The sequence below is a fragment of the Misgurnus anguillicaudatus genome, chromosome 2 (genome assembly GCF_027580225.2).
Source record: "Misgurnus anguillicaudatus chromosome 2, ASM2758022v2, whole genome shotgun sequence".
In the NCBI taxonomy this organism is placed as follows: Eukaryota; Metazoa; Chordata; class Actinopteri; order Cypriniformes; family Cobitidae; genus Misgurnus; species Misgurnus anguillicaudatus.
In genome coordinates, this window is record NC_073338.2 from 23,173,835 (window position 1) to 23,186,288 (window position 12,454).

A 12,454-nucleotide genomic window follows, 5' to 3' on the forward strand; every position below is an offset into this window, starting at 1 on the left:
GAACTTCAAAAAAGAGGCCTCGCGCTCACGTGATTGCCCAACATAATTCCCCAGGCGCAGCAGAAACACTTTATTACAAAGTTTATGTCCACTTCCTATTTGTGTCACCAATTTATTTTAAGTATTATAATAATATTTAATCGTAATGAGACAGTGACATAGGCCATTCAGTGGCACCGTCCTTTTCTTTGAAGGATATCGTTTACCTGCTTTTGTGAAATTATTTTCAAGTTCAGTGCCTCATTCCAGGCTTGACAGGTTTACAAGTCAAACACATTATCTGCATACCAGATTTTGGTTTTAAGACTAAATTTGTCAGCTGCACAAAATAAAAGCTTTAAAACAACAACTAACGTTATACACCTGAGGCATCAGTCTCACGTATACTACTGTGATTTTTATCTCATGGCTTTTTATCATGTTGGAATTTTAGTGTTTACAACATATAAAGACACGCATCAAGCAAGATTATGCAGACGTATAACATAAAACTAGAAATAAGATAATGCAGATATTTCTCTTTTTATCACATTATTGCTTCAGCAACCTTTAGCCAATCCTGAAAGTCTGTTATCTTCCTTTAATTTTAATCTTAAGTCATTTGATATTATGATACATTGTATCACAGAACAGTAGATTCACACACCAGAAACAACACATTTTAATTCAAATGAGACACAGCACAAGTACATGTTCATTTTGCACTGCTATGTTTCAGTTTATGCTTAGAAATAAAACAACACTCAAAGCTTTTCAATTCAAATCATGCCAATCTTATTGGTTTATTTTGCTATTTCGCTGGGTACACTGTGATGACATTAAACTGTATTTTAACTTGCTAAACGGGTATTTCAGACTTAAAGAAATAGTTCACATTAAAATGAAAATTAGCCACTAATTTAGACAAGGTGTACTAAGTGTATATATGACTTCTTTTTTCAACCAAACAAAGTTGGAGTTATATAAAATAATATCCTGGCAGCTTTATAATGGCATTGGATGATGCCCTATTTTTAGTCCATATAATTTCTTCTTAAGTGATTGGTTTTTGTAACGTTGGGTCAGAGGTCAGCCTTCCTCCTTACCTTAGCTCTTTTGTGAACACACATCCGGCTGTAGTTTATAAATTTTAAAGTATAAATGTTACAATACAAAAACCCATCGCTTTGCCTCTGAAGACATTTAATAACCGTACAGATTTGTTTTTGATATATTGATGTGCTTTATCGCCCTTTAAAAATGGGGCACTATCCAATGCCATTATAAATCTGAAAAGGAGAACTATTCATTTTACCATAATCATGGGTTGTCTGTGTTTCAAAGTGGTCATACCTTACCCTGGTTTTGAAATTCACTTTGGTTAAAACCTCGACATCACAGGTTCCTGACCTAAATGTTTATAGTGCAATAGTAAGCCACAGTTAAAAAGATTTGAACCCATGGGGAGGCTAATGTAATAAATCATTATAGTAAGATCAGGCCTAAGTGACCCTCTTCACGCAAGCTCTAATTTTGCAATGGTGTGTTTGATTACAAAGATAAATAGATATCCCATATATAAATAATATTATACTGGGCATGCTTTGAATGAAAAAGCTTTGGAAGATATACTGATCATTAGTTAAACCCCTCTTTACTCCTTCTTCTCCGCTTCGTCCTCTGGGATGTAGACACTGACAGTAAACTCTCCTGCCTCCGTGCCGTACTTGTTCTTTACCAGCAGGGCGTATTTCCCAGAGTCAGCTGTCGAGACAGCAGCGATGGTGATGCTGGCAAACTTGCCGTTCTCGAACTTCAGCTTGATATGGTCATCACACACCAGCGGTTTGTCATTCTTGTTCCAGCTGACCTCAGGAACAGGATCACCCCATACGTTGCCAGTGAGGTTCAGGGACTGAAAAAAGTGCAGAGAAATGTGAGGTCTTGTAAAGCAAGTGGCAGACCACATGTGAGGACCAGAGACTGAGACTCCTACTATATGATATGCATGACAATATTTGCAAAAAGTCATATTTGGAAAATGAATGAATTTCAGAATTATGTGGTTTCTTTTCCTGAATATCCTAAGTGTTCTTTTTATCCCAGAACGATTTGAGAATATTCCAATAGGAATCCTGAATCTTGTTTTGACCAAGTATGATTTTGAATCCTGTATGAAATTAAAAGATATTGCTTGTATATTACCTTGCCCTCCTGAATGGTGACTACATCTGGCAGGCCACCCACCACACGAGCGCGGTCTATAGATGAACAAAATTAGACACATTTAAAACAAAAGAATGTAATATGCTTTAGACTTAAGAACTTTAATAAGTTTTGTTTTTCTATGACAAAGTATATCCGTATCTGTTCTCAGAGGAAATTACTTGCTTTCTGGAATATTTGTTTAGACATATGAATTACGTCTATTGAGCGGAATAATAATTCCACAAAAATAACTTTTGGGCTAGAGAGCATGTTGTTTATGGGATGACTTTAAATTTGTACACAAGGTCAGAGCGCAATAAGAATAACAGCAAAGACAATCACTCACTTCTCTCTGCTATGGCTGCCGCTCTGAGGAAGGAAGAGAGATAAACACATGTTATTTACGTCTTTGAATAGTTTTCGCAACTGAAAAGGTGAAAGGTTACATGCTTCGCAGACTTTTTAATATCAGGAAATGCTTGAGCACAAACTTACTATAACGCACAAATTGTTTATTTGAGTGATAATGTGACAGCTTATGCAATAACATCTTGACTACAGAGAATATGAAATATGTGACCTAGTCTGTGAAAACCCAGCTAAAGTCATTTTTGTGATTTACTGTTTTACATAAAATCCTCCTACATAATGTAAAGATCACATGGATGAATACTATAATATATTTAAAGACTTACTTCAGCCTCTTGAATTCCTCAAATGCCTCCTCCCATACTATGCAATAAAATGACAGGAGCAAATGTTATAAAATGATAAAGGTACTGGAGCACAAAATATAATACGCAATGAAAAGTTATATATTGTACTGAACAGAAACAAAAGTGAGGTTGTGTATGAATGTGGATTAGGAACACCTGAGCCCTCACCTTGTCCTGTCAGGTCAAGAACCCTCTTGACGCTGCCTGTGCCATCAAAGATATCAAGGGCATATTTGCCCTTATCCTTCTCTGTGGGCTCATTAATTTTAAGCCACAGCTGTTCCCCAGTGACTCCACTTTTCACTCTTTCTGATTGGGAGATCTTTGACTCTCTGGTATCAGGTAGAAACACACAAAATGCATCGGGGTGTCATTGGTCATGGCGTCGTAAAGTTGAGTAGTACATGCAAACTGGGAAAACAAGTTTGATTTTGCAAGAAATTGTGCTTTTAAAAACATTAAACCAAAGATCAATATATCATCAGATATTTTTTACAATACCCATTTTTACACTCTTAAAAATAAAGGTGCTTAAACTGTTCTTCACAGCGATGCTATAGAAAAACAATTTTGGTACCTTAAAGAACCATTCAATCAAAATTTCTTAAAACCATTTCTGAAGTAGGGAGTCGACTCTGAATCACTGAAACGAATCGTCATATAGTTTCAATCTTCTGCCTGTCTCTATCTACGTAGATATGAACACTTTGCATAATAATCTCCTTCTACAGTCTTGCCCAGGAGAAACGAAAACTCTGACCTGCACAAAGACACTTCAGCTAGTTAGTGTGTAAACATCATGTCGAGAAGACACTGTGTTTTCAGCTATAAAGGCAAGTTTGTGTTGTTTTCACTACAAAAGGATGAAGATATGAAGAATCAGTGTTTAAAATGACTTTTTCAAGGAGGGATTTACTAAACGTTTGGCAATGAAAGATGGTTCAGTACCCAGTTTATTTGGAACAACATGCATCTCCTAATCACAACCTGTAAGTATGATTATTACATTATGTGTCCCCCGAGTGTTCTAAAATGACTAGTTTACTGTAATGTCTTATCAGTAAGCCGCACTAACAATGCATGTTGCAGTTAAACTACTGTTTACAGATTTGCTGTGGCTCGGTTACCTTACATACTTGCTTAAATGAGTGTAAAAATGTTAGTGTCTGTCGTTGTTTTTATTGCTTGGGTTAATGATGAATGATGTGTATTGATGTCGCTATTAATGTCTTCTCAGTAAATCATGTGAGCACTAGGTCAATACATGTTGCACTATTGTTGGACTGTGCAGAGACTGTGTCAGTTGACCAATCAGAGGAGAGTAGGCTACCGAAAGGTGGTGTTTAAGCAGACTGAGTCGTTGAACGGCCTCACACGAATCGTTTGGTGATCTCTGAGAAATGGGGTAATATTTATTTATTTATTTATTTATTTTGAGAAAATTACAGTGTTTTTTGACCTTTCATGCATTTAAACCTGTTGTTGGGGACTCCTCAACAATATTAGGATGCTTAGAAATTGCATCTGACTGGCACTTTAACAATCTAAAAAAACATGTTTTAAACTATTTTTATAACAACAGATGTTAAAGGTTCATCTTGAAACTAGGGGTGCAGCGAAATTTCGGTCGCTGAAAAATAAAGCAACGTTTTTATGTGGAGTCTCTGTGTGTGTGCGCGTTTAAGTGCCCTCAATAGTGCATGTACGAGAGAAACGCGTTTAAAAAAAACAAGCAAACATAAAATCTCTCTGTTATTGACAGGACACATATAAACAAAATTATCTCCACAGTATTCTTTTTCTAATAAAAACATTTGTTTATGTCTTAAGTATGTATAGATTACAGTCAGATTAACCTACTTAAGTCTGTGTCATTAATGTTAATCAAACAACCCCTGACAAAGAGACAAATAGCTCTAAAAATAATAATATATTTAATTTATTGTGTTATGATTCATTTAATTTGATTTCTGTACCTAATGCTTATTTCAGACATTATTAATGTACAACTTTGTTCTTTTTTATAAATGTTTGCAATTTCTTTTTGGTTATTAGATTCTTCCCACCTGCTTTTTGCTGATCCGAAAAATAATCTGATCTGTGCCTCAAAAACTGTAATGTGATCCGAACTGTGAGTTTTTTTATCTGTCACACACCCCTAGTAAATTTAGTACACAGTGATAGCCATAAATGCAATTGTACTAATAATTGCCATAATAATTTCTTTCGGTGTTTCGGTTTCGGTTTTTCGGCCTTGGTTTCCTATTTTCGGTTTTGGCCAAGAATTTTCATTTCGGTGCATCCCTACTTGAAACCATTTAGACAAAAAAGGTTTGTCTAGGTCAGGGTCCAGGAGTTTCTAGAGGGTGTGATTTCAGCTGTAGTTTGCATGCACAAGGTTTACATAAGAAGGAGGAAACAATGTGTCATGATATGTCATTACCATGTAGATAACTCCTATTATATGTAACCTCCTTAGACCTGGATTTCCACATATGTGGACATCAAATTTTTGTTGTTGTTTGCACTATAATACTTAATTCTGTGTAACTGGAACCTGTTGTACACAAACATGGACAATTACACTGCTTCATCTTCAAAGAAAAATATTTGGATATTATATTTATTGGTTCTTTCTAATCCTAACCCCAAAATAGCTGGTAGAAATCTGAAAAAAAGACAAACCAAAGCTTGGGTCTTAGGAGGATATATATAAGGGGGTCCCAAACAAAATGTATTTTGGGGGTCTTCGGCATCATAATGTTTGGAAGCCCCTGGTCTATGGCATCGTGAAGCACCTTTAGTTATAAGACTGTATGCCACCTGACGTCACATAAAACCAATAAAAAACAGTGCATAGACAGTAGCAGACTGAAAAGGGATACAATAAGAAAGCCTACTTGTGAAGCCAGCCAACACGGAGATCTTCAAGATAATGCACAACATCGGAGTACACAATGATTCCATGTTCTGTGCTCATAACCTTGAGCTCAGTAGAGGAGTTGGCTACGAGAATGGAGAAAAAACAACATGAAAATTACATGACAAGCTCTGCATGGATAGTGCTTGAAAGCTCATTTCTAATGGAGTATCATGTTGCGTTCAATAACGTTGAGTGGCGAGGGATTGACTGCAGAACACTCACCAATAACTTTAAACACTGCGTTCAGCACTGCTTGATAACCTGTTGAGAAAGACTCGACTGTGAGTGTAGCTTTTGATCATACATGTCATTTTAGCATACATGTCCCTTAAAAATGGTTTGATACACATAACACATTGAGATATTAATAATCAGCATCTAAAACGTCATCAATGTAATTATTACATACTTGGGTGGTTTCCTGGACAGGGATTAGCTTAAGCCAGGACTAGGCCTTATTTTAATAAGGAAATATAACTAGTTTTAACAAACACGCCTTACTAAAAACATTACTTGTGTGCATTTTAAGGCAAAGCAAAGGGCACTGATGTATTTTAAGATATTTCCTTGCAAGTTGTTTTTAGTTTGGACAGCTCTTACATTTATTTTAGTCTATGAATAGTCTAGTCCCTGTCCGGGAAACCACCCCTATATCACGAACTTCAGTTTTACAGACAGCATTAGAATTTTACAGCATTTTATCATTTTTTTATTATTATTTTTATCTGTTACGAGACTGTGTTGAATTTCTTAGAATTGCAAATTAAAATATTTCATATTATGTCACTACAATTCGAATACCAATTCAACATCCTTCTAAAAAGTAATGTGGTATTAATATGGCATTCACACCAGATGTGGAAGAGGCGGCAAGCGCAAGTGATTTACATGCTAAGGCAAAGACGCGAATAGGCATCCTTTGGCGTTGTACGCGCGAATGGTGCGGTGCGAATGGTGCGTAATGCGTGGTGCGGGTTAAAAAATCGGAACTTTGGTGGATATTCTTGCCGCGTTAACCAATCATGAACTTGCTATAGTAGTGACGTGATTACAGGGAGTGAGCGGAATCGCAGAAGCCCCTCCCATGACGCGAATTTCTGCATGAATGTCTCTAATGACTAGAATTTCACGCGCAAATGAAGGGAGTACACTTAAAATGTTGAAGCGTCCAACTACGCACGAATAGCGCGCTTTTGCCGCCTCTACCGCGGCTGGTGTGAACGCAGGGTCATACCAGACGCAGAAGATGAGACAAGCGCAAGTGATTTACATGTTAAGGCAAAGACGCGAACAGGCATCCTGTGGCGTGGTACGCCCGCATGGCAGGTGCGAATGGTGCTGAACGTGCGGTGCGAAGCGTTGCCACAGGAAACGCGCTGTGCGGTGCGTTGTCATGGTAAACGCGCACCTTGAAAAATCTGAACTTTGGTGGATATTCGCAACGCGTTAACCAATCAGGATCTTACTCTAGTAGTGACGTGATTACAGGGAGCAAGCGGAATCGCATAAGCCCCTCCCATGATGCGAATTTACGTGAATGTCTCGAATTACTGAATTTTACGCACGGTTTTCACGCATGAATGAAACGAGTACACTCAAAATGTTCAAGCGTCCAACTACGCGCGAATAGCGCACTTTTGCCGCCTCTACCGCGGCTGGTGTGAACGCAGGGGCATACCAGCCGCAGAAGAGGAGGCAAGCGCGAGTCATTTACATCTTAAGTCAATGCAAAGCTGCGAATAGGCATCTTGCAGCGCGGAACATGCGTCCAACAAAATGTTCAACCGTCCAACTATACGCGAATAGCGCGTTTTTGCTGCCTCTACCACGGCTGGTGCAAACTTCTTAAAGGTACTATGTGTAACTTTCAGAAGGATCTCTTGACAGAAATGCAATAATATATACATAACTACATTATAAGTGATGTATAAAGACCTTACATAATGAACTGTATTGTTTTCATTACCTTAGAATGAGTTGTTTTTGTTTACATACACCGCGGGTCTCCTTACACGGAAGTCGCTGTCATGTTTCTACAGTAGCCCTAAATATACAAACTGCTTTACAGAGGGCGTTTCGTCCATACGTCCATATGTTTGTACTTCTGCAGCTACCATAGCTTCTCATTGTGTTTCGAAATTGAGGTTGGTTGCAATTCGCAATCTAACCTCTAGATGCTGCTAAAAAACCCACACTGTCTGGACCTTCAAAATAGGATTTTTTCACAACCCTTATGACAAAGTAGCTCCTACCTGCTTCTGTCAGATTGAGCAAAGTTTGGTCTCTTCCTCTTTCATCCTGCAAATAGACTTCATATACTCCCGCATCTTTCTTGGAAATCTGTTGAGGAATTGTGGGAACAGTGAGGCATAGATACTGAACACTGGTTTCTTCTATTAGAAACAGCACCACACAGATTAACATTGAAATAACAACGAACAGAAAAAAGACCGAAAAGCAAAGCTTTTCTCCTGCAGAGGATGTTGCAGGCCAACAGATTATGAGAGGAAAAGACAGCACCATCACAAAAGACAACACAGTGACAGTGTTATCAACTTTTAAATAAAAACTTCAGACTTTTGGCTTGCTTGGGATTTCCTCGGTGGTGGGTTTCTTTTTCCGTTCTTTCTCTTTTTCTTTTTCGCTCTTAATAACAAGCTGTGAATTAAACAAACATTGCAGTTAATGCCGGCGCCTCCTACAGGAGTGGCATGGGAGTTTGCCTCTCCGTTGCAACATGCACTAACTCCACTTCTCTCTCAGTCCATTCGGACTGGCACCTTATTGGTAGATGAATTCAGCCAAACTAAGATGGCATTCACTAGTTATTTTCCATCACTAATGCAAAAATAGTGGTAAGACTTGCACATGATATAAAAATTTTGAAAAAATGCCATCGGAGTCTGATTGAATTCATTCAAGAATTTGCTTCCTTTCAAACCAAGGTTCACACACGGAAATACCATATATGTATGATATATGGACATAAATGTTGATAAATGAAATAAAGAGAATGAAAATACTAGACCAGAAGTGGTTTCATGTTAAATTTAAACAAGGCTCTTTAAATATAAAAACACAACTTAATAGTGTACCTATATATAGTAGAAATATTCCCCTGTACCATGCAAAATCTCAGCATTTATGGGTCCGTGTGTCAGAGAGTAAAGTGGCCTTTAGCTTAGCAAAGCTTATAGCATAAAGTATGCTTGCAGCATACTGCAATCTTATAACAACTTGTAATAACTGAATGCTACAATCCCATCTCAAAAAACAAAAAAAACAAAAATAGTCCGCCCAAACCACTGCCTGACCTTGCCAATGTCAAAGATCAATTCGTCAGCAGATTTTCCAATCTTCTTCGCATCCTCATCTTCCTCTGCAATCTCAATTTTATCCTTATACCAGCTTATTTCAGTAGCAGGTTTGATGTTTCCAACCTTGCAGAAAATGAGGAGACAAAATGAACAAGGGAATTGTAACAAGTAATATTTTCAACCAAAGGATGTCATGTCCCCATCACTAATGCCCAAATCCTGACCTTGCACTTCAGATGCACGTCACACTGTGGGGTGACCTCGAAACTGAGATACTCTACGAAGTGAGGACCTGTGTGTGGGAGAGATGTTTTAGACATCTTTGAATAACTAAAATGTGATTTAATACTGAAAAGATTTGGTTCGGCGTACCTTGCCTTCTGACCCACTCCGCTCTCTCAAACTCAGACTTCTTCTGAAGTTCTGCAAACTCTATAAAACATCATTAGGAGAAATTATGAAAGCGTAAAGTATTCAACTTATTTTGAGTGCTGTTTGGAGACAAGGCTACAGCTAGTACACATAATACAGTTTTGGCCACCCCACCTTTATGTTGAATCCAGATCTGGAGTTATAAATGGTATTCTACTGCCCTCTAAAGGACATACTCATACAAAGCTCTACTGTTAAAATGAATTGTTTATGTAATGAATATATGGTGGATTGTTTTGCAACATTATACTATTGCAGCAAGAAAGACATTTGAAGGTGTGACTACATCACAAATATATGTATCTACTGTATATGGGATGTATTGTGAAGCTATAAACATACAGTATGTAAGAGTAAAGTGAGTAAAAGCCACCTCAGCCAACTTGCCATTTTCAATAAGCACTAAGCTGGTGCGACCGGTTGCTTTGCCATCAACAAGATTAAATGTGTAGGTTCCTTCATCAGTGATTTCTAACGAGTCCATGAACAATTCAATCATCCCAGTGTTCTTGTCAAAGTTCATTGTGTACTTCTAAAGAGTATGACAAACAAAAAAATTACATGCATGTTTCCAAAATTCTCATAAATAATATGATCTAATGATTTGATATCCTGTACTTCTTTCCGTGAGTGATGATATTATCGTTGAAAACATACTCCACTTGGCAGTTAGATGTGAACTTGGCGACTTGGGCCCAGAAGCGCACACGTCCCTTCTCCTGAAGCTCAACGGCCATTTCGGTTTTGAAGGGAATTACTAGAAAATATTGCTTGCAATTAGCTTATGACAAATGAATAAGTAAATAAATGGTCAAAACATGTACTCTAGATGTTATATGAGTAACAATATGCATTTCTACTTACTTGGGAACTTGTGGTCATGGCTGATGTCCAACAAGCGCCTAAGTTCTACAAGGAGTAAACAACAAGGAGTTTATGTTGTGTGGGACATATGCAGGGTCTCAGTGAATGACTTTAAGACACCTGTCCATATTTCTTAAGCATGAATGTCAAATATGATAGGATGGAATATCAGCCAGAAATAAAAGTGACTCACCTTCCTCGGTTAGCTCGTAGCTGGCCGAGACTCCTTCAGTGTTGGTTACCACACAAGAGTAAATGCCCAGGTCGTCCAGTGAGGGATTATTAAAGATGGCTCTGGACCTGTGAGAAAATAAATAGTTATGCCAAAGTAGCAAATGACCTGTACATTGTTCAATGAAAGAGTGTCTTAGATAGACCAGTTAAAATCGACCTACCTCCCACCACTCGTCTCAATAGTAAGACGTGAAGAGTCAGTGAAGGCTTCATAGTTTTTAGACCACATAAACTTAGAACCCTCTTTAAGGTCAGAGCACTCAAAGATCAGAGAGATCACTCCGTCGTCATCCACGTCCACCACAATTTCTTTGGTTCCTACGCAAACCAACAAGTGAAAAGAAATTAAAAGTCAGTAAAGGACACAGTTGTTTTCAAACATAAAGTCAATGTCTCCATGTCCTTGTGTTAAATCTCACCAGGGCGAGTCTGAGCTAAAATAGCATCAGTCGACTTTGAGGGTCCGCCAACGCCTGCAATATTCTTTGCATGAACACGCAGCTTGTAGGCAACACCCTCTTGAAGACCTGTCACCTTTATTAAAGAGAAATGAATATAATAAACAATTAAAATGAGAAAACTAGTGCTCCTGTATAGCTCAGTGCTATAGACAATTGCATTAGCAGCAAAAAAGTTCCTGGGTTTGAACCCAGCGAACACACATACTGATTAATAAATGTGTACCTTGTTATACACTGTAAGTTGCTTTGGATAAAAGCCTCTGCCAAATGCATAAATGAAAGTTAATAAATGAAACTCATAAAAAATGACTAAGTGATAGCCTGTGTTTTGTTTTTCTGTTCTTCTGTGGCCAGTTGCATAAACATAGCCACAAAGTTAAAGGGATAGGTCACCCAAAAATTATAATTCTGTCCTCCTCACGTTGTTACAAACCTTTATGATTTTATTTTTTGATAAATGATGATAAGCACACAGCTAATTTGTAACTATTGACTTCCATAGTAGAAAAAAAACTAAGTTTTGTGATAAATAATGAAGATATTTTAATAAATTTTGGTCTCATCTGACCACATGAATTTCTCCCATGACTCCTCTGGATCATCCAAATGGTCATTGTCAAACTTAAGACGGGCCTGGACATGTGCTGGTTTAAGCAGGGGAAACTTCCGTGCCATGCATGATTTCAAACCATGACGTCTTAGTGTATTACCAACAGTAACCTTGAAAACGGTGGTCCCAGCTCTTTTCAGGTCAGTGACCAGCTCCTCCTGTGTAGTTCTGGAGTGATTTTTCACCTTTCTTAGGATCATTGAGACCCCACGAGGTGAGATCTTGCATGGAGCCCCAGTCCGAGGGAGATTGAAAGTGACGTTTAGCTTCTTTCATTTTCTAATGATTTCCCCGTAGCCCTTTCCAGCCTTGTGGAGGTGTACAATTTTGTCTCTAGTGTCTTTGTACAGCTCTTTGGTCTTGGCTATGTTAGTAGTTGGATTCTTACTGATTGTATGGGGTGGACAGTTGTCTTTATGGAGCTAACAACCCTAAACAGGTGCATCTAATTTAGGATAATAAATGGAGTGAGGTGGACATATTAAAGGCAGTCTTACAGGTCTTTGAGGGTCAGAATTCTAGCTGATAGACAGGTGTTCAAATTCTTTGCAGCTGTATCATACAAATAAATAGTTAAAAAATCATATATTGTGATCTCTGATTTTTTTTATATTATGTCTCTCACAGTGGACATGTCCCTACGATGGCAATTTCAGACCGCTCCATGATTTCTAAGTGGGAGAACTTGCAAAATAGCAGGGTGCTCAAAT

The 12,454-nt window shown here is 38.0% G+C and overlaps 1 protein-coding gene across 1 annotated transcript in view; it reads right to left on the bottom strand.

The window, feature by feature from the left end:
- Positions 1 to 643: 643 nt before the first annotated feature.
- Positions 644 to 12,454, bottom strand: part of myom1a (myomesin 1a (skelemin)) — a 31,891-nt gene continuing 20,080 nt past the window's right edge. Inside the window, exons 21-38 of the mRNA XM_073874857.1 lie at positions 11,093 to 11,207; positions 10,835 to 10,991; positions 10,633 to 10,739; positions 10,440 to 10,484; positions 10,189 to 10,332; positions 9,963 to 10,100; positions 9,516 to 9,575; positions 9,368 to 9,435; positions 9,141 to 9,266; positions 8,404 to 8,484; positions 8,079 to 8,166; positions 6,049 to 6,087; positions 5,804 to 5,909; positions 3,072 to 3,235; positions 2,883 to 2,919; positions 2,534 to 2,556; positions 2,185 to 2,240; positions 644 to 1,894 (exon numbers count right to left, since the gene is read on the bottom strand). Of these exons, the coding sequence (XP_073730958.1) occupies positions 1,634 to 1,894; positions 2,185 to 2,240; positions 2,534 to 2,556; positions 2,883 to 2,919; positions 3,072 to 3,235; positions 5,804 to 5,909; positions 6,049 to 6,087; positions 8,079 to 8,166; positions 8,404 to 8,484; positions 9,141 to 9,266; positions 9,368 to 9,435; positions 9,516 to 9,575; positions 9,963 to 10,100; positions 10,189 to 10,332; positions 10,440 to 10,484; positions 10,633 to 10,739; positions 10,835 to 10,991; positions 11,093 to 11,207 (1,815 nt within the window). The 3' untranslated portion in view covers positions 644 to 1,633. The remainder of the gene's footprint in view (positions 1,895 to 2,184; positions 2,241 to 2,533; positions 2,557 to 2,882; positions 2,920 to 3,071; positions 3,236 to 5,803; positions 5,910 to 6,048; positions 6,088 to 8,078; positions 8,167 to 8,403; positions 8,485 to 9,140; positions 9,267 to 9,367; positions 9,436 to 9,515; positions 9,576 to 9,962; positions 10,101 to 10,188; positions 10,333 to 10,439; positions 10,485 to 10,632; positions 10,740 to 10,834; positions 10,992 to 11,092; positions 11,208 to 12,454) is intronic.